The sequence below is a fragment of the Chiloscyllium plagiosum genome, chromosome 31 (genome assembly GCF_004010195.1).
Source record: "Chiloscyllium plagiosum isolate BGI_BamShark_2017 chromosome 31, ASM401019v2, whole genome shotgun sequence".
Taxonomy (NCBI): Eukaryota; Metazoa; Chordata; class Chondrichthyes; order Orectolobiformes; family Hemiscylliidae; genus Chiloscyllium; species Chiloscyllium plagiosum.
This window is the reverse complement of record NC_057740.1, coordinates 25,187,148-25,209,720: the sequence shown is the minus strand read 5'-3', so window position 1 is coordinate 25,209,720 and position 22,573 is coordinate 25,187,148. Positions and strand designations below refer to the sequence as shown.

The 22,573-nt window shown below is 41.1% G+C and overlaps 1 protein-coding gene across 2 annotated transcripts; it reads left to right on the top strand.

Annotated features, from left to right (window-relative positions):
- The first annotated feature begins 1,472 nt into the window (after positions 1–1,472).
- On the top strand, positions 1,473–21,278 carry LOC122565099 (diencephalon/mesencephalon homeobox protein 1-like). Of its 2 annotated transcripts, none has more exons than XM_043720739.1 (6): positions 1,473–1,720; positions 4,375–4,457; positions 8,179–8,401; positions 14,488–14,666; positions 17,598–17,874; positions 20,850–21,278. In XM_043720739.1, the coding sequence occupies exons 3-6, from the start codon at positions 8,233–8,235 to the stop codon at positions 21,203–21,205; spliced, it is 981 nt and encodes a 326-aa protein (XP_043576674.1). In that variant the 5' UTR covers positions 1,473–1,720; positions 4,375–4,457; positions 8,179–8,232; the 3' UTR covers positions 21,206–21,278. The 2 variants fall into 2 exon arrangements, with proteins under 2 accessions (XP_043576674.1, XP_043576672.1); XM_043720737.1 differs by lacking the exon at positions 1,473–1,720 and adding an exon at positions 3,963–4,071.
- The last annotated feature ends 1,295 nt before the right edge of the window (positions 21,279–22,573 follow it).

Below are 22,573 nucleotides of genomic sequence, written 5' to 3'. Positions count from 1 at the left end.
ATCCATACCTAGTTCTCACCTCAATATCCACACCTGATCCTCACCTCAACATCCACGCCTGATCCTCACCTCAACATCCATAACTAGTCCTCACCTCAACATCCATGCCTGGTCCTCACCTCAATATCCATGCCTGGTCCTCACCTCAACATCCATACCTGGTCCTCACCTCAATATCCACACCTGGTCCTCACCTAAATATCCACACCTGGTCCTCACCTCAATATCCATACCTGGTCCTCACCTCAATATCCATGCATGGTCCTCACCTCAATATCCATAACTAGTCCTCACCTCAATATCCACACCTAGTCCTCACCTCAATATCCATGCCTGGTCCTCACCTCAATATCCATACCTGGTCCTCACCTAAATATCCATACCTGGTCCTCACCTCAATATCCATGCCTGGTCCTCACCTCAATATCCATACCTGGTCCTCACCTCAATATCCACACCTAGTCCTCACCTCAACATCCATACCTGGTCCTCACCTCAATATCCATGCTTGGTCCTCACCTCAACATCCATGCCTGGTCCTCACCTCAATATCCACACCTAGTCCTCACCTCAATATCCATGCCTGGTCCTCACCTCAATATCCATGCCTGGTCCTCACCTCAACATCCACGTCTGGTCCTGATCTCAACATCTACACCTGATCCTCACCTCAGCATCCACACCTGGTCGTCACCTCAACATCCACACCTGGGCTTCACCTCAACATCCATGCCTGGTCCTCACCTTCTGCTCTCATTTTGGTTGGTTAACACTGAGTGATTACTATATCCACACAGGTTCCCTCGAGCGAGCATTTGGTCCACAACTGCTAGAATTGCTCAGCAATCTGGGCCCTGTGTTTTTGTTTTCAGATTTAAAATCTGCTGTATTTCATTTTATTTTTGGGAAACCTCGATGAAATTCCTTTAGGGTCGCACGGAAGGTCATTGCAGGTTCATTAGCAATCCATACAACAGAGGCAAGCTTACCTTGGGTAGTGCAATGTAGACAATTATACAATAATATCCAGTGGGTTTGTGCTGACATAACACTTGAATGAAATCCAAATACTCTCAACCTTTCTGAAAACGTGGGTCAACAGAAATATATTTGTTTACACAGGGGACTATTTTTAAGTGTTTGTCTCCTCAGTTTACCAAAAACACGATAAAATCTCCCTCTTTTTAATAACTTGTCTTTCAACGTGATCAATAATTGTTCCTAGCCGGGTCCCTGCCAGTCCTTCTTGGCTGTCAAAGTATATTAATTTCCAACCAAATAAATCGTTTAGATCATCCTTTGCCCCCCATTCTCCAAGTCTTTTTAAAATCTTGCAGATTAGAGTCAGGCTCTTTGTTTTGCCACACGGGGGATTAAGAGAGATTTGTCGCCAGAAAACTCGCGATTTAATCGCACGTTTATCCCTCAATAGCTCGAAAATTGGTGCTGGCTGCGGATTAGGACCAGACAAAGCAAGACTTGTGCAGAAAAAAGAACTGATGGGAAAAAATGCCCCCGTTTGTTTCAAGTGAGAGGGATTCTCTGCAGATTTCCACGGTGTTATTGTTCTCTCCCAAATCCTACTTTCAATTTGTTTCCATATTTCTCGGCCCCCTTTTCAATGATCAATGACAATATTATCTTCACAATGAAAAGGTCCTCGCCGATTCTGCTAATATTGACGAAGGTGATGGTGCGGAGTGGGGTGAGCTTTTGTCAGGTAGAATTGTTAATTCCTCCCCTTTCCATCCCCTTCCTCACCCTTCGTTCATGATTGATTGTATTGTTAGTCCGCTGTTTCATTTCTATCGGTAAAGAAAAAAAAGTTTGTTTTTACTTTTCAACGTAATGCCTGTTCTAAAGCTCACACAAGTAGTTGTGGTAGTTTAAAAAGGACACATTTTTAAAATTTTACAACTTTTTTAAAAAATTACCTTCTGCCAATACCCGACTCCCCCACACTAAAGAACTTCCTTAAATTAATGTTTCATCTGATAAACCCCTTCTCAGTGTATTTCAAGGTGATGTCCTGGAAGGTCCCGATTAAACAGGAGATCGTTTGCTATAACTTCAATGCTGATTTCCTTTTAAAGAATTCCTGCTTCAGGAGGCAGGTTGGTGGGGTTTCCTGGGGAGTTGAGTAGTGGGGAACTGTGTCAGATTTGTAAGGGCTCAACACGGAGCAGGAATATCCCGTAGTTCCCTCCCCTCTGCAGTTAAACCCCATGGTCGGTACTTCGTTCCATGTGATGCCGAGTTTTGTACCGACCTGGACAATCCGACCTCTCAAAACAAGACTTTGTGAAACAAAATGCAGTTTATCAAAATTGTTGACTGTTGGCTGTTTTACAGAAGTGTGTCAGTGCAACCAGACAATAGTATTCATTAATGTTGTATCATTTCCATACCCAATAGTATTGATGTAAATTTGAAACATTGTTTGAAGTATCCGCAGAGTTAAATATACATTTCATCTCGAAGGGAAGCTGGCGCGCGTGATTTTAAAGTATTTTTGGAAGTGCTCTGACTCCAAATAACACAATGCAAATAACAGACCGTCAAATAACCCCAAAACCTGACAATACAGAACAGAGTAATGAGCTTTTGCAGAGAAATGACGAGTTTCACCGTCTGTACTTTGAAGGATTCGCTTTCTGCACTTTCGAACAGCAATTCATCGACAAGGAGCTGCCTCGGTCGGAAATGCCCATGTATCCCACACTAACAGAAAGGGAACCCTGCTTTAAACCTTGGCCAGAAGTAGATTTTATGAAAGGTTTGTGGGAGGATTGCAATTTAGTCAATGCTTGGTGTGGGAGCCCGGAAGTCTGCAGTCCGCCGAATTAAAGGTTCCACTTGTGCGGAATTTCGGAGGAATTAAAGAAATGGGGAAAACTAATCTACTAATGACTTAATACACTAGAAAAGGAATTTCAAACATTGAGCAATTAAAAGCCGATTTTATTCAATAAGCAATTAATGATTGATGGCCGGGCAAATGTAATATCAAAGACAGAAGGTGAAGATCCCTCTGGTTTAGTCTGTAAATCCTCGCACTACCTGGGATTTCAGAGTTCAAACAATTCCATGTTACAGGGGATGTGTTACAGACAACCAGCTGATGAAGGAGCAGCGCTCCGAAAGCTAGTGCTTCCAATTAAACCTGTTGGACTATAACCTGGTGTTGTGTGATTTTTCACATGTTACAGGGGGTGATGGGAACAATGTTTTCGAAGGTGCGTTAAATAAACTAGCCCCGATCAAAACAAGCCGAGCAAGAGCGACAGAAATTAAAGGTGTTGACAGTCTTGGATATCACACAGTAGTCTACCTCAAAGCGAGAGTGCAAAACAGATACAGATAGACCGCAATAGGACAAAGGCTTCAATAGGAATGACGCTCATTGGGGAACCTAGACTAGGGACAGTTTAAAACCTCCACTCCTCAGGTACGACTGATTATTGATTAATTGTTCATTTGAAAACTGAGATTGATTTTTTTTGTTGAACAAAGATATGAAAGGGTGTGGAGAAAGATGAATATATCAAATTAGGTGAGAAGTAGCCATGAGTTCATTGTGTGCTAGAATATATAGAAGGGGCTGAGTGGTCTTGCTCTTGTATTATCTGATCCATTTAGATCTCTTACATGTTCCACTCTGTTTTGTAAATAAAGTTAAACAGTGACCGCGGCCAACATTAGCTTTGAGTTCACCGGGACAGTGAACAGCTGATTCCTGGGTTGCAGTTTGTTGGAACAGCAGCCCTTTGGGAAACTGCAGCAGCGACTCCCGCCCAGTCACCTCAGGCCAGTTGTCACTGGTGATCAACTGGAGGGGAGGATCCACTGTCAGCCCACCTCGGGGTGGGGGTCGTTTCTCTCTCTCTCATTGGCCAGGGACTGCCCCGGCAGGAGCTCACTCTCATTGACAGGCAGTGATCGAGTGTCCAATATAAATCCCTGTTGTTGGCGAGGGTCTGCGTACACGGGTCTCCAATAGTTCCGGCTGCTGTTACCGCAACAGGGAGGGAAAAGGCTGCACTACCTCTCGATCAAACCGTGGAGTCAAAGGTTTGGTCGAAATCAGATTTCAAGGGAATCTTTTCTCACTATGTTTCTGAGGAAGGGTCACTGGACCCGAAACATTAACTCTGATTTCTCCTCACAGATGCTGCCAGAGCTTCTGCAGCGAGTTCTGTTTATGTTTCTGTTTTCCAGCGTCTGCAGTTCTCTGTTTTTGTTTAATTGGGTTTGAAGAGTTCATTAAGAACTGAAATGGGGAAGGTAAAGGGGTATTTGTTTGCTGGGGGGATGTTTGGAAATCTCCCAATTTCTTCAAATCCCATAACACGTTACTATGTTTTCCGCTTGCAGGTTTAGCTGACTGGATCGGCTTGAGCGACCTTTCCTTCTGGAAGAAGTTATTTCAGGTGCTGGACAGTCCTGCAGGGTTGAAGGTAATTATTTGAATAGCTTTCGTGTTCGCAGTCAATATAACCATCTGAAAGTCCGAATTATTGCTACCTCAGGATAGACATTTGTCCCAGACACGAGTTAGAGAGAAGGCGTGACCTATGACCAGGGAGCTGAAACCTACAATGACCATGTTTAATTAAACCGCTTCCAGATCTCCCCTGGATTTTCACACCGACTATGGCTGGTTTTCAAAGTGCTTTTGGAGAATAGTTAGCGTTTCAAATGGAGGTTTGAAGCGATGTTTCCCAGTTAAGTTTGGACGGGCCAGTGTTGAGCTGGAACTCCTGCCACCTCGAATCGAACATGCAGCTCTTTGACCAGGAGTATAGTACTGTGGCGGATGGTTCGTTTCGACAACGCCCTCGTTTTTTCTCTCTCTCACACACACACAGAGTTGTAAAAAGTATTTTATCGACCTGATCAGAGTTGCTATACGCGGTCATTTGACAGCCCAGAACAACCCATTCTCGGCAATTCAGAAACGATGTAAGAACACCTAAAGAGAATTACGTTAAAGAAATGTCTTAGGTTTAAAGTGATTGGCAAAAGGATTAAACATGTCGAAATCAGCATTTATCCCAGAGGTGTCTGGGCTCTGGAACTCTGGCTGGAAAGATAGTGGAGACAGAAACCCCAACTCATTGAACAGAGATGTCTGGATGGGCACCTGGAGGTGACTGGGTACTGTTTGTCGGTAGGTACAGACCAAATGGGCGGAGACCCTCCATCTGTACTGTACTCCTTTCCTACTTTTTCGAGGTGTTAGGACTAATTGAAAACAAGGAATTTGCAGGGGGTGTGGGGGGAGGGGGCACTGCTTTAGTTTCTGGCTAGGATACATCGAGTCACAGATGTACAGCACAGAAACAGACCCTTCGTCCAACTTGTCCACATCGACCAGATATCCTAAATTAATCTAGTCCCATTTGCCAGCATTCGTCCATATTCCCCCTCAACCCTTGCTATTCATGTAACCATCCAGATGCCTTTTAAATGCTGTAATTAAACCAGCCTCTACCACTTCCCTGGCAACTCATTTCATATAGGCATCACCCTTTGTGTGAAATAGTTATCCCTAAGGTTCCTTTTTAACTCTTTCCCCTCTCTCTTTAAATGTCTGTCCCCTATTTTTGGACTCTTTTACCCTGGGACCTTGGCTTTTCATCTATTTCATTCCCCTCATGATTTTATAAACTTCTGTAAGGTCACCCCCAACCTCCAATGCTCCAGGGAAAATAGCCTCAGCCTATTCAGCCTCTCCCTATAGATCAAACCCTCCAACTTTGGTAGCACCCTTGAAAATCTTTTCTGAACCCTTTCAGGTTTAACAACATCCTTCCTATGGCAGGGAGACTAGAATTGAATACACTATTCCCAAAGTGGCCTAACCAATGTCCTGCACAGCCACAACATGACCTTCCAACTCCTATACTCAATGCACTGACCAGTAAAGGCTAGCATACCAAACACCACCTTCACTATCCTATCTACCTGTGACTCCACTTGCAAAGGACTATGAGCCTGCACTCCAAGGTCTCTGTTTGGCAACATTTTCCCAGGGCCCTACTATTAAGCATATGCCCTGCCCTGGTTTGCCTTAACAAACTGAACACCTCACATTTATCTAAATTAAACTCCATCTGCTAGAAGACCAGAGGAGACTGGATAGGTTGACTGTTGCTGTTCCTTGCTGCGAAGATTCTATGATTAAATCTGAACAGAATGAGCCTGTTGAATTCTTCCAGCCTGGTCCACCATTAAATAAGATAATTGGTTATGTTTCTTAACACTATTTCTACATTCCCTGACTTGCTAATATCTGTCAATTTAAATTAACTAGCAAGTTATCACTTTCTTTAGGGACGTCCACTACACTGTCACTTTTCACATGAAGTGTTTCTCAATTTCTTACTGGAATGGTCATTCTTTGATTTTAAAACATGTCGCATCCTTGAAGTTAAAAATCACACAAAACACCAGGTTATAGACCAACACCTGATGAAGGAGCCTGTTGGTCTATAACCTGGTGTTGTGTGATTTTTAACTTTATACACCCCAGTCCAACACTGGCATCTCCAAATCATGACTCCCATCCTTGAAGACTTCCCAAAAAGCAGGATTTTATTTCTCCTGACCTATCCTATCAAAATTCTAAATCTTTCAATCAGTCAAACCTTTGACCTTCTGCATTGCAATGAATATAAACCTGGAGTACGTCATCACTCCCCATTATCTAACAGTTACACCCTCGTGAATTTGTGTCCCAATTCCTCCAAGACCGATATATCTTTTCTAAGGTGCTGTGCCCAGAGTTGTTGAATTCTCCAAACACGGTCTCACTAGGTCTTTGTTTGGCTGCAGCAATAGTATTCTCTCTCTTCTTAATAATCTAACCCACATGCTATGAAGATGTCGGTTCATGAACCTTTTTGATGTTTTTTGCCCCTTGTCTTCACCTTTTAGTAATCTCCATACATGGACGCTCCGTGTATTTGAGCCTGTCTTGGAGCTAACTTTACTGAGTGTTACAAATATTCTGGTATAAAATGCAAACTGTTCAGCTAATTGCGTTTTATTTCTTAACTGAAAAAAAAAATTTCCCTGCAATTTTATGCAACATTTCAAAGTGAACTGTCCCAGAATGGACAATCGTTAAATTGAAGACTGGAATGAAGAAGGTTGGGCCATAGTTTGTCTTCTCTCAAGTGTTTCAACTATATTCAATAGGAAGAAGCAACATTTCATACAATCTTTATGAAAGTGGGAATAATTAGAAGCTAGCTGAAAGATTTAAATATGTTAAATGAATTTGAACGTGATTTGCACCTTTTTTTTTGATAAAAATGCTTTTATTTTCAATTTAATCTCTTCATTCTCTCCCTCACCTGCATTATGTTATGATTCCATGGGTATTTCCTACATTGTGGTACAGCTGTATAAGGTCATCCCTTGGTGACCTGTCTGATCAGCCACTCTTCACACAAGGCAGAGGTACTGAGGATAAACAGGACTTTCAACCATCAGCTTGTCCTCTGCTGAAAGCCATGTTTGCATGCGTTCCAGTCAGAACCATTGTATTATAATTAGGATCAGAATTTCTGGCTGCATTCTTCCTTCACTGGCTCAGTTCACTGAATCAAGCATGTGCCAGGACCAGGAACATCTGCGACTTTAATATTTAACAGTATTATTCTTTGAACAATTTTATTGTAATGCAGAAGGTCATGGAAAGGTGATGAAGGCCAGTGATGGTGAAAATCATATTGAAGAATGCACTATCACATGTTTGGTAGCATGATATTGTTTTAGCAAAGTGTGTTTACTCTGAAGGGAATCAACACAAATTGCTTTGCAGCTACAAAATAGAAGCCAGTCAATAAGATCATGACTGGTTTGTTTGTGTTTTGAATTTCACATTCCTATCTACCTCTGATAATCTTTGATTCTTTTGCCTAATAGTTCCTATTAGGCATATTAGTACATATGTACCTCTGCCTTAAAAATATTTAATGACTGTACTTCTCAAGCAAAGTTTCAAAATCTCAATTCTGAGAAAAGAACTTTTCCTCATTCCTGTCTTTTCAACAATGTCCAGTGAAGTAGAGAATTATCACCTCATAAGGAGGGACTGGTAAAATATCAAACAGGAAATGTTTTATATTTAAATTATATCTGAAGAATAATTTCATTTTTGTTTTTCAGGTATTAAGTTGAATTATAAAGTCCACCTCCCTGTATAGCAGTTTCCCGCAGAAAATGAACACAGTGTATTATTACAGAGGGAACAGCCATTGTTTGCAAAGTGTGAATTCCCTGGCTGCAGGATTTTACTTGCACCAACAGGTGAATGACCTGTTACATCAAACACAGTCAGGAGGGCAGCAACCGTTTAGTCAAACTCTCTCAATGGCTGAACACTTAGCTGGTGAGTGTTCATTATTCTGGCACCATGTAAGAGGGGAGTTAATAGGACTGGAAATGATGACTATGATTCCGTTGCTATGATAATACTCATGCTTTGCAACTCTAACTAACCAGCTTAGCCTCAGCTGATGTCACTTCTGACACTGAGTCTAGGCATTTGGTGATAGAACTCTTGTGGTTCAGTGGTAGTGTCCCCACCCCCTTCCAAGGTGTATTATAAAATGTCTAGGCAGGTAGATTCAAAATTTGTAAAGCTTGGTATGGAGTTCTTGTGGCACAGTGGTATTCTCTCTACATTTGAGCTAGGAGGTCTGGGCTGAAGCCCTACCTGCTCCAGATGTTGGTCAAAATATCCCTTGAGAAGCTGATTAAAAATACCTAAAGCTTAGTGATAACTGAAGGTATATTCACACAATCTTTATACCTTCTGGATTAACTACTCCATTAATATAACTACCAGATGACTATACCCATTGTCATTTCTATTCATTTTATTAGGATTTAATATTTGATGTTTTCTAAAATGGACAAGAGATCTGCCTTATTAGTTTTACAATCCCTCTTTATTTTCAGTAATTTCATTTCTCCCTCTTGCAATGTCATACTTCCTCAGCATTTCTATAACACAGCTGAAAATGTGTTGCTGGAAAAGTGCAGCAGGTCAGGCAGCATCCAAGGAGCAGGAGAATCGACGTTTTGGGCATGAGCCCTTCTTCAGGAATCCCTGAAACATCGATTCTCCTGCTCCTTGGATGCTGCCTGACCTGCTGCGCTTTTCCAGCAACACATTTTCAGCTCTGATCTCCAGCATTTGCAGTCCTCACTTTCTCCTATTTCTATAACACATAATGACTCAGTCAAACTTTTTTAGGGAACAGATTTTGGTTTGTCATGTGAAATTCTTGAACTTTGTCATTACTTTAGCAACTGTTTCTTTATTGCTGGGACCTTCATGGCTTTTTTGATGTTCTGTTTTGACCACTGTCATTTTAATCTCTCTCATATTTTCAACATCTTATTTTAATCTTTCTTTTCAGGGTTATTCACTGTAATTTCCCATTCATTTTGTTTCCACCCATTGAGGTGTAAGTATCCAAATGATGTTACTGACTTCCCCAAGTGCAGTGGAGTAATACAGGGACAAAATAAAGGATCATAAAATGTTTGTAGTGCAGAGCGTGGCCATTAAGCCTATTGTGACTGTACTGGTTCTCTCAGCATTTTAATTTAGTACCAATCTCCTACCTTTTTTTTTCACAGCCCTGCACATTGTTTCTCATTAAATAATAATTTAATTGACTGCTTCATTATGGGGAGGTGATGACCTTGTGGCCTTATCATGGGACTGTCAACCCAGAGACCCAGATAATGTCCGGGGACCTGGGTTCAAATCCCGTCACAGCAGATGGTGGAATTTAAATTCAATAAAAATATCGGGAATTAGGAGTCCAATGATGACTGAATCGATTGTGGAAAATATCCTTTAGGAAAGGAAACTCCCATCCTTATCTGACCTGGCCTACATGTGACTCCAGACCCACAGCCATGTTGTTGACTCTTAACTGCCCTCTGGGCAATTAGGCATGGGCAATAAATGCTGCCTAGTCTGTGCTGCCCTCATCCTGTGAACAAATAAAGTTGAACCTGCCTCCACAGTGCTTCAGGCAGAGATTTCCAGACCCTAATAACATGCTGTGCAAGAAAGGGTTTTCTCACGTCACATTTCCTTCTCTTGCAATTGTACATTAAAACTGTGCCCTCTGGCTCTCAATCCTTTCATGAGTGAGGACAGTTTCTCCGTCTGCTTTGTCCAAATCTCATGATTTTGAAAACTTGTATCAAAAGTCCTCAGAGCCTTCACCTCTCCAGGAAAAACAAACCCAACTTTTCCAATTTATCCTCCTAACTGGGGTCTCATCCCTGGAACCATCATCTGCACATTGTCCAATGCATTAAATCCTTCTTAAAGCATGGCCCCAAAACTATACACCATACTCCACTGAGGTGTAACCAGTGCCTTCTATATGTTCATTAAAGCCTTCCTGCCTTTCTGCTCTGGACCCCTATCAATGAAACTCAGAATGCTATATGCTTCTTTGATAAGTTGTCGCTGTTAATGTGACCACCTTTTAATGGCTTATGTGCACACACACCCACATCTCTCATCTCCAGCACACCTTTTAGAATAGCAGCCTTTTATTTTATTCTGTCTCTCCATTTTTTTTTGTACCAAATTTGTCACCTCCCATTCCTCCACATTGACCTTCATCTGCTATCTATCTGCTCATTCCATCAAGTTGTCAATTTGTGTTTGAAGCTCGACACTGTTACCCTTACAGTTTACAGTTCTCCAAAATTTTGCAGCATCCACAGATTCTGATATTGTCCCCTGCACACCATGATCTTGACGATTTGCGTATGTCAGGAAAATGAAGTATCTCAATTCCAGGGTAACACCTTCCTCCAGCTTGAAAAATATCCATTCGCCATTACTGAGTTTGATTGTATCCACGTTGTTGCTGTACCTTTTCATCACCTATAACTTTCCTCACAGGTCTGTTGCTCACTGTATCGAACACCTTTTGGAAGTTCATGTACACCACATTAACAGCCTTCCACCCCAACAGCCCTCGGTACCTCTTCCAAAAATTCTAGCAAGTTTCCTAAATGTGATTTTCCACGATTCCTTTTTTGCATGTGACTATTAATCATTGTTTCTCGAAGTTTCCCCATTGCTGTAGTTAAACTGATTGGTAATTCAACAAGGGTGTAACATTTGCAATTTTCCAATCCGCTGGCTCCACCCTCAAATCCATGGAAGATTGAAACATTATTGCCAATGCCTGTACCGTTTACATTTCCTCTTCCTTCCCAAACCATTGGATGCACCGCATCTAGTGCAGGTGTCTTATCCAATACTTCCTTCTCCTCCATTTTAAATCTTTCTAGTCAGCTTCTTCCTCTGTCCCCATGACTTGGGCAGTATCTGCCCTGTAGATAATGTAAGAAGCAAAGTGATTGGGGAATGAAGCTTTTTCACCTCTCTTCTGTATTCAGCTTGGTTCTCAACTGAATTGACAACCTGACACTTGCCATAAGCACATTCATTTTTCTTCAGGAAGCCCCTGGATGTGTTTGTTCTACCATTCCCTTTTGAGGAAATAAACTTTGACTATGCCCAAACCATATCTTCTCTGAAGGTATCCCACTGTTTGCTGCTGTTTTTCCTTCCAACCTTTGGTTCCAGTCTGTTTTGCCCATCTCTGTCCTTGCCTGATTGAAGTAGGGTATTTTCACTCTGGATTGTCCAATTTATTTTTTAATACTATCCTAAACCTAATTACATAATGATCACTGGCCCCTACATGTTCCCCCATTGTCACTTGTTTATTTGTATCTCTTAATTCCCAACAAATGGGCCTCTTTTGTTGTTGAACTGGACACATATTACGATAAAAAGATCTCCAGAACACAATCTAAGGACACTTGACTATCACAACTCCTTACCACTACCATTATCTTAGTATACGTATGAGTAATTAAAGTCACTACTGTATTATGAATATCAATGATATTTAGGCCTCTCTATAATTTCCATACATATTTGTTCCTATATATCCTTTCCAGGAGTCAGCAGTCTGTAGACTACACTGAACAATATAACTGCTTCATTATTTCCTAGCTTCAGTCAAATCAATTCTGCCCTTTGAACAATCAACTCATGACTTTCATGTGATGCCATTCTCAGACTTTGTTACGTTCAATTGAGATAGAAAATAGGAGTAGGAGGGCCCTCTTGTGGTGAGTGATAATAACCCTGGACTGAGATGCCTGGGTTCAAGTCCCACCTGCTCCAGAGGTGTGTAAAAACATCACCGAACATGTTGATTAGAAAAATAGATTACGTTTGTAAAAAGGAGTAGAAGGGCTCTTGCAGTGGGTGATAAGACTCCTGTGTCAGAGGCAAGGATACTATGTTCAAATCTTACCTCTTCTAGAGGTGTGAAATAATATCATCTCTTAAAGTGTAATTCATAGAGTCATAGAGATGTACAGCATGGAAACAGACCCTTCTGTCCAACTTGTCCATGCCGACCAGATATCCCAACCCAATCTACTCCCACCTGCCAGCACCCGGCCCGACTAGTCTTCTGGAATTTTTGAGGATGTAACTCTGAAGATGGACAAGGGAGATCCAGTGGATGTAGTGTACCTGGACTTTCAGAAAGCCTTTGATAAAGTCCCACATAAGAGGTTAGTGAGCAAAATTAGGGCACATGGTATTGGGGGCAAAGAACTGACTTGAATTGAAAATTGGTTGGTTGACTGGAAACAACAAGTAGTGATAAATGGCTCCCGTTCAGAATGGTATGCAGTGACCAGTGGGGTACTGCATGGATCAGTGCTAGGATCACAGCTTTTTACAATATATATTAATGATATAGAAGATGGTATTAATAGTAACATTAGCAAATTTGCTGATGATACAAAGCTGGGTGGCAGGGTGAAATGTGAGGAGGACATCAGGAGATTACAGGGTGACCTTGACAGGTTAGGTGAGTGGATTGATGCATGGCAGATGCAGTTTAATGTGGATAAATGTATGGTTATCCACATTGAGTACAGAAGCAAAGAGGTGCTTGTGCAGCTGTACAGGGCCCTGGTGAGACCACACCTGGAGTACTGTGTGCAGTTCTGGTCTCCAAATTTGAGGAAAGACATTCTGGCTATTGAGGGAGTGCAGCGTAGGTTCACGAGGTCAATTCCTGGAATGGCGGGATTACCTTACACTGAAAGACTGAAGCGACTGGGCTTGTATACCCTTGAGTTTAGAAGACTGAGAGGGGGTCTGATTGTGATGTATAAGATTATGAAAGGATTGGACACTCTGGCAGCAGGAAACATGTTTCCGCTGATGGGTGAGTCCTGAACCAGAGGACACAGCTTAAAAAAAGGGGTAGGCCATCTAGGACAGATGAGTAGAAACCTCTTCACCCAGAGAGTGCTGGGTGTGTGGAATGCTCTGCCCCAGAAGGCAATGGAGGCCCAGTCTCTGGATTAGTTTAAGAAAGGGGTTGGATAGAGCTCTCGAAGATTGATCCTTGTGGCACTCCACTAATCACAGGCCTCCAGTCTGAAAAACAACCCTCTACCACCACCCTCTGTCTTCTACCTTTGAGCCAGTTCTGTATCCAAATGGCTAGTTCTCCCCATTTTCCATGAGATCTAATCTTGCTAACCAGTCTTCCATGGGGAACCTTGTCAAACACCTTACGGAAGTCCATATAGACCACATCTACCGCTCTGCTCTCATCAATGCTCTTTGCCAAAAATATCTAGGAACAGGAGTAGGCCTTTGTGCCTGCTCCACCATTCAATATGATCATAGCTGATCATCCAGCTCCGTATCCTGTTCCTGCTTTCTCCCCAAATCCTTTAGCCCTAAGACTATTTCTGTCCCCTTTTTTGAAAATTCAATGTTTTGGCCTCAACCACTTTCTGAGGCAGATAATTTCGCATCTTCACCACACCCTGGGTGAAGAAGTTTCACCTCACAACTGTCATATTAATTGTCATAAGATTATGAGTATGGTGATGTGTTAGGAATATAGAGGTTTTGAGTTCCTCTCAACAATCTCTCAATTTAATTGATCAAATTGGGTAATTTTGGGCTTGCACCATAATTGTTATCATGTAGCTTGTAAAACTCATCAGGTTCACCAAGAACCTTCTTAAAGGAAAAGGCGGCCATTCTTGTCAGATCTGGCCAACCCCAAATTCTAGTTCACACAAAATTGACGAGTTTTAATGAGATTTACAGTAGCCTGGAAGCTACTTGAGCATAAAGGAAAATGATTCTTAGAAGGTAGACTACTCTCACCTACATGTGTCAGTTAGGGAAAGGCAGTCCAATACCAGTGTTATCCACATTCTGATAACAACTCTCTTTTTAATAAAAAAAATCCACTATCCTTGTTCTTTACACAAAAATGTAAAACAGTGTCAAACTTCCTCAGAAAGACACTGAATACTTCAGACTTATTTTACTTAATTATTAGTATTTTGACATTTATTAATATTTTGAAGAAATAATCCTAGAAGCGAGATATGGCAGTTGTCGTCAGAAACAGAGACGGAGTAGAACAGCCTTTACAACTGAACAGCTGGAGGCATTGGAGCAAGCTTTTCAGAAAACACACTACCCTGACGTGGAGATGAGGGAGAGGCTTGCAATGTATATTGACCTTCCAGAGGCAAGAATTCAGGTATGTTCAGAGGTGGTCAGAGACTACAGTATGCTTGCTATAATTGCTGTGGGCCAATCTGCTGAATGGATGATTGTTCAACTGAGTACAACTTTGCCCATTTACTGAAACTGGCCATTGTTGGACAAAAATATTACCAGTTTCACTCTTGTCCACCAGCCCCCCCCACCACCACCACCAACATGCAGTATTGAAATAATGAACTGTATTCCAAGTTAGTCTGAAATGTGTCAAGATGATGTGGTGAGGCTGAGTCCAATGCCAACCTCCATGGCTGGGAGGGTGGTGTGGAGGAAGAGGCTGTGAGCATTGAATGCTGGAGATGGGGGAACTCAGAGGGAATGCTTGCCAAGTTGGAGGCCTACAGAAGTAGGCAGTGAGTGGGCTGCAGTTGCCAGGTACCTGCTGAGGCTCTCATGTCAGGAACTGTCATTATCTAGTTTATCCCTGATACGTGGGAGAATAGGTAATTCAATATAATTGAGGTGAAATTAGGAAAAAAAATATAAATACGTGCAAGTAGGCCTGCCACTACTCAGTGATTCTCATCTCACCGTTCAAAACTTGAAAAATCAGATTCTTTTTTAACATAGAAAATCTACTTTTTCCAATCTTGTTGTATTTTCCTAACTGACTTGCCATTGCCCACATTGTTCAGTGGCTGGAACAATTTAACCCTATGTATCCAACTTTGGGCATTATATTATAGGAAGAATATAAAGGCACTTGAAAATATTTGTAAGAATGATCCTAGGGATAACATCCTTCAATTACATAGTTTAAAATGAAAAATTTATGTTGGTCTCCTTAGAAAGGAGAAAGTGGATTGGAAATTTAAGATTATTCAAAATTATGAGAAAGTAGGTGGGGAGACCCATTGATGGATGTGCAAGAGTTGAATGAAAAAATCTGGCCGAGCAGAGGTTGATAGCCAAGTTCAGTACCCATGAGGATGGTCTCAACAAGGACCTTGGGTTCATGTTACACTACAGGTGACTCTCACACTCTCTCTCCTCATACCCACGCGAACACAGAGGCTTGTATTCCATCACACTCTCGCACACACACAAACACACACTCTCTCACATGCATTCACACTCACATGCAGACATTCTCTCTCTCTCATGCATGCACACACATGTCTATGGAGTGAATTTACATTTTTGCAGATACAATCTATTTTGTTCAAAAAGCACACAATCTGCAGGCAGTTAATGCATGCAGTCAATCCATGTAATAATTTATAAATTCCACATTGGAAATAGAACCAGTCTGACTCAAGATTGGGATACAGACAGACTCAAACCTTGCACCTTTAATCCATTGTTAGAATGGAGATGACACCTTTTTAAAAATAAAACCTTTAGTTATTTTGAGAATGTGACTTCAAAGAAGTTCTGCGATTTAGATATTAATGAACTGCAACCTATTCTAAAAGATGAAAGACTTAAGAGCAATTTATCAGTATATCACTTCAGTTGCATGACACTGTAATCTTTTGTTATAAATCTGTGTCTTATGGTCCTGCTCCACTGTACCTGATGAAGGAGCAGCGCTCCGAAAGCTAGTACTTCCAAATCAACATGTTGGACTATTACTTGGTGTTGTCCACCCCAGTCAAACACCAACTCCTCCACATCATAGGTCACTGCAGTAATTTTTCAGGTTTAATTACTTATAAATTTAATGCCTTTAAATGTTGACCCTGTCTCCTCCAAGGCAAAAGTGAGGACTGCAGATGCTGGAAACTGGAGTTTAGATCAGTGTTGCTGAAAAAGCACAGCAGGTCAGGCAGCATCCGAGGAGCAGGAAAATTGATGTTTCAGGCAAAAGCCCTTCATCAGGAATACTACTCCAAGCCAGTTGCTAGAGTGTCACCTGAACTCACACTTTAAAGAATATTATTACGCATTGCAGTTCTCCGGAAAAATGGACTGAATCTGATCCCTAAAACAGAAACAAATAAAAAAAAGTAGACAACCCGAGTACTGGAAAAATGGAACTTGACAATTTTTTCACTTTACATCAGTGACCTACACAGACAGATTGTAATGGATAAAAACTGTAATGGATTAAAAATTGGTAAAAGCCTCTGAATCATATTTAATTAAAGTGACATTTCACATGTTTTTGGTCACCATAAAGCAGTCATCCTAAATTTGTGTAATTGGATTTATGCATAAGAATTGTTATTTATTGCCTGAGATCTGCTACTTTTAGAGAAATCATGATCTGTGCTTGTGACTTTCTGAAAAGCCGTCTGTACTGTTTGGAAAGAGACTTTGAAAGTTTTTGAAACATTTCTGTGATCACTATCTGCTATACAAAATGCATCTCCTAATGCCATTATTTACTTTAGTTAAAACTCACTTGGTTATAAACCCCAAAGATTGGTGACATAAAAATATCCATCTCATGGACTTAATGATTGGTAATACACAGAAGGATAGTTTTTTGAATACGTTGTATGTGTAGTCCAGGTCGTGACAGTGGTCTACTACCCAGAAGAGTTTCGATAAGTGGAATTGTGGAGCTTTGGAGGCTGGCAATGAGACACAAGTAAAGTCTGAACAAGAGGAATAAAAAATTGATGAGGGTTCAGGCAGTAGTGTCCAAGCAAATTCAGGTCTGAAGAACTTAATTAAAACAGACTCAACTGAACATGAAGAAACAAGCTATTTGTGTTTAAAGCCCTGCTCCAAAGCAGTAGACTATTTACTACTGCAGTAAATCCTGCCCTAACTGAGTCCTCAAAAAAGGAACTGATTTTTTTTTTTCCCCCTAAACCACCAAGGAGTTCAGTGATTTGTGGCTGTTTCTGAATTTTACAAATGCGCTTCACAGATCCAAAACAACTATTGGAAACTTAGAAACTTTCTGTTGAAAATGTCTGTCTTTTAAACAGAAATACTAATTGCTCACCTAATTTAGGTATGGTTCAAAAATAGACGAGCCAAGTATCGCAAGCACCAACGCGATTCAGAGAGGGATGAGTTTCTGATAGACGATAGTCAATGGATGAAGAAAGTTGACAGAAGAGAAAGAAACCTCAAATTGGAAAAAGAAAAATGTCACATCCAGCAAAAAGACTTGGAATTCTGTCACTCCATTGGTAGCCCATCAACATCTGTAATTAGAACGGCATCTTTGACTGCAGATATGTCCAGCAGAGAAAAACCAGTAAAGCATATTGTTACAACAAATATGGGTAAGAAGCCTGGTTTTAGATTCTCTTCAGCAAAGTTCTTTGTGTATGATCCGTAACTATGTAGAGCATTAAATTTCTGTACACAGGAGTCTTTCTTCATGGAGTTATAGAGTTTGTAGAGCTTGGAAAGAGGCCCTTTGGCCCATTGTTTCTGTGCCAGACAGAAAGCCATTTTCCAGCGCTTGGCCCATATGTTATCATGAGTTTCAGTTAGAGTCATAGAGATGTACAGCACAGAAACAGATCCAACTCGTCCAAGCTGACCAGATATCCCAACCCAATCTATATCCCTCCAAACCCTTCCTATTCATGTACCCATCCAGATGCCTTTTAAATGCTGCAATTGTACCAGCCTCCACCACACCCTCTGGCAGCTCATTCCGTACACGCACCACTCTCTGCGTGATGATGTCCAGAGTTAGGTCTCTTTTATATCTTGCCCCTCTCACCTGAAATCAATGCCCTCTAGTTCTGGACTGCCCCATCCCAAGGAAAAGACTGTCTATTTATCCTATCCATGTCCCTCATCATTTTATAAACCTCTATAAGGTCACCCCTCAACCTCTGCTCCAAGGAAAACAACCCAACCTATCCAACCTCTTCCTATAGCTCAAATCCTCCAACCTTTGCAACATCCTTGTAAATCTTTTTCTGAACCCTTTCAAGTTTCAAAATGTCCTTCCGATAGGAAGGAGACCAGAACTGCACGCAATATTCCTAAAGTGGCCTAACCAATGTCCTGTACAGCTGCAACATGACCTCCCCACTCCTGTAGGGCTGAAAATGTGTCGCTGGAAAAGCGCAGCAGGTCAGGCAGCATCCAAGACCAACTGTACCTCTTATGCTCAAATCCAAATCACTTATATAAATGACAAAAAGTAGTGGACCCAGCACGGATCCTTGTGGCACTCCACTGGTCACAGGCCTCCAGCCTGAAAAACAACCACCAGTCTGAAAAAAAAACCCTCCCACCACCCTCTGTCTTCTACCTTTGAGCTAGTTCTGTATCCAAATGGCTAGTTCTCCCTGTATTTCATGAGATCTAACCTCGCTAACCAGTCTTCCATGAAGAACCTTATCAAACGCCTTACTGAAGTCCATATAGATCACATCTACCACTCTGCCCTCATCAATCCTCTTTTTGTTACTTCTTCAAAAAACTCAATCACGTTTGTGAGACATGCTTTCTCATGCACAAAGCTATGTTGACTATCCCTAATCAGTCCTTGCCTTTCCAAATATATGTATATCCTGTCCCTCAGGATTCCCTCCAACAACTTGCCTGTCACCAACGTTAGGCTCACCGGTCTATAGTGCCCTGGCTTGTCCTTACCACCTTTCTTAAACAGTGGCACCATGTTAACCAACCTCCAGCTTTCCGGCACCTCACCTGTGACCATCGATGATACAATTGGACTTTTGCTCGACAGTTTTATGGCTTTTGCTGTTACGTGTTGTCCAAAAACTTATAGAAAGCTGGCAATAAATCACAATTGTCAAGAAAGGGAACATATGAGCCAAAAGAGATGAAGTTCGATTGAAACTGCTTGTAACAATTTTAGGTTTATGAGGTTTATTTGTGTAGGAATTGGCCTATTTTGTGGGTATGAAATGAACACAAGACTCAATTTTGGGGTTTATCAACCTGTGCTGCAAAGGTGCCTGAAAAATCTACCAAAATGAAGTCAGATTATTCATCAGGCATTGAGCTGCCTTAAAACATATTGGGCATCCTAAATCTGTAGGTGAGATGCCACATGGTTGTTTTTGGCTATCTTGCTGATGTTGGTCAGTGCTGAATGGTCATGCTGTTAGTCCTGCCCAGTTCTTGGTATTTGAATTTACAAAAATCCTTTTGAGATCCAGGAGGGGTATGACCTCACCCTCCAGCTTGCCATAAATCTGCTATCACAAACAAATGGAAATTACACAGCGTACATGAGTGATGACAAAAGATCTCAACCTCAGTGTCACTAAAAAATTTCTGTTGAATGTGTGGAAAACTCCTTGAATGCATACTGTACTTAGAAAACAATATGCCAAACCTGAGATGACTACAAAAGCTGTATTTAACCTAGGTTAAGGATGACCCAATACTCGTTGGACTCCTTTCATTGTTATTTTTGTTTGCTATCTCTAATATCTGATATCCTTCCTAAAAAAAAAAAAACCTCAGGAGGCCACATGCAAGTTTTATCTGGAAATATTGAAATAAATACATGCACTTCTGTTTAAACCAGGTAAAGTTCAGTTCAATTTGGTTCCTAAATTTAATGGCAGCCTTGTAACATGAAGCTCGTCTGACAAGGGGGTAGACTCTGAAATCTCATTGCAAACGGGCTTCCAGGATCACCCAAAAGGAAGGCTTCAAGACTTCAAGTGGCTCGAACACCAACGCAGATTGGACATAGGCCTCTGCCCTGATATGTTGGTTATCATTACTTACATTTGCATGAAAAATTGATTAAATTGAAATTGAATTTAAATTTCACTCAAATGTATGGAATGCACAAGCTTAAAAATCTAGCAAGGTGATGTTATCATTTGACACTAACCAGTTAAACAAAATTTATATTACATGAAATGTGAATGGATCATGTTGGTAGATTGAACCTATCTCAAATCAAAATTTGTATGCATTTTTCACTAAATACCAGAAGTGGGAGCTCTGGATATATTTATTTTCTCCTTTCCATTTAGGAGACTTCTACACCTTTAGTTGCAAAGAGGTCAGCTCAGAGGTCTGCAAGAGAAGAGTGGAATTATTCCTTTATTCTCTCAATTATTCTATAACTAATACTGTTGAAACATGTGGCTTTCATTTGAAACTTTCCTCACATGACTATTTTAAGAATTATAGAGATTGGTTCTGCATTAACCTCTATGCTTTATCTGAGGAGGGAATATTTTGATTGCCTGTACTTCAACTGTTTGTATTATTAAAAATTATCTTCACTAAATAATATTTCCTGCAGGTCTCGTTGCAAAGCTTGGACTATTTGATGAAAGCATCAACATTCAGATCCCAGAATATTCCACTCTGCAACAATATAGTGTGTCTCTGCCTGATCAAATTCAGCATCATGTAGCTTTAGCAAATTTCTTCCTGCCAGAATCTCACTATGGAATTCATCTCCCAAACCTGAATGTTGATCAGGCATCTGCACAGAACCCTTCATACCACCAGAGGAGTTCTCATACACTGGAAGCTTGTCCCACCTCACTCATTCACCACTCCCCTAAGTTGTCAGACCCAAAACCCAACAGTATGGGGAACAGGCGACATGCCAAACAAAAGGCAAATTTGTTGGGCCATAACCTCCAAAATTAAAGAAGCTTTGTACTAATCACTGAATTTGTGGATGGCTACATATTTTATATAGTGACAAAATGAACAAAAATAAAATGAGTTTACATTGAAGTCTAGTTTTGTTTATTTTACTCATATCTCACAAAATGATTGCCTACAAAAAGAATAAATATCTTTTCATTAAAGCATATGTTTTCTGAATGCAAAGTCTTCATTAAAGAAGTATAATGTGAATAACTATCACTTCAATCAAGGGTCACTGCTTTAGCTGCTCCACAGGAATATCTGCATGATTTAACAGCCATTAAAAGAAAGATGTAAAAATTGAGATTTTGTGAATGGGGCTAGTTCTTCTGGGTGGCAGCTGTTGCATTTCCACCGGGAGTGTGGTGGAAAGAGGGGGTGCAGGGAGAGGCCAATTAAGCCAGTAGAGGTTGAGTTTCAGCCTGCTGCCAAAACATTTCTGATGGGGTGGAGAGAAATCACCACCCAATCCAAGCATAGCCAACAATGTAGTGACAGGGTGGGCAAGTGAACTTCCAGCTTAGAGTTTCTACAGCAGGCAAGTTATTGCTGACCAACACTCAGGGTGGAGCTTTGGTGTTGCAGACCATCCACTGGCAGGAGTCAAACCCATCTGGAGCTGTGGACTAAGGATGTGACCTGACAGGAAACTGTGTTTATGCTGCTCCTTGTTTTTTTTGTTGTCCTTGTTTTTTTTCAGAGGGGTTGTAAAGGCATGGGTCCCAATATGTCTGGGTTTCTCTACTTGAAGAAACTTTTAAGTTTTAAAAAAACACTTATACAATGAAAACGGATTGGCTAGCTCTTCAGGCTCAGCTTTTTTCTGGTTTGGTTTGGTTTTAGCAAGCTGTTATTGCAGCTGCTGGTCAGGTTCTGAGGCTGCTGGTCAAAGAAACAGCTCCATGCTGATCCTTTCTCTCCCTCTCTGATATTTTTCCTGGAAGTGCTTGTGCTTGATTTTACCTTTTTTGTCAAGGAATGTTTATGGGGATGTTGCAAATATTTAGAACGGCATAATTTAGTTGTGATAGAGTCGATTGAGTTTTTAAGTAGTTACGTTATTCTAAATTTGGTTTTTGTTCGGTTGTGTATAAATAAATGCTGTTTTGTTTAAAACTGAGTGGTTGGGCCTGCTGCAGTACTCCTGGAATATCCACTTTACAGCTGCTTAAAACAACTAGAAAAGTTAGGGCCTGAGCTACCTTCTTGAAAAGTTTTGAGGTGGTCTAGCCTGGTCCCTAACAAGACCATTTTGTGGTCACCTCCCAACATGCCATCCAAAGCCACAGTTTGCAGAGCATTCATCTTTGCAGGCACTTGAGATGTGCCCCAGTATCATAAGTACCTGCTTTAATAAGTTAAGAT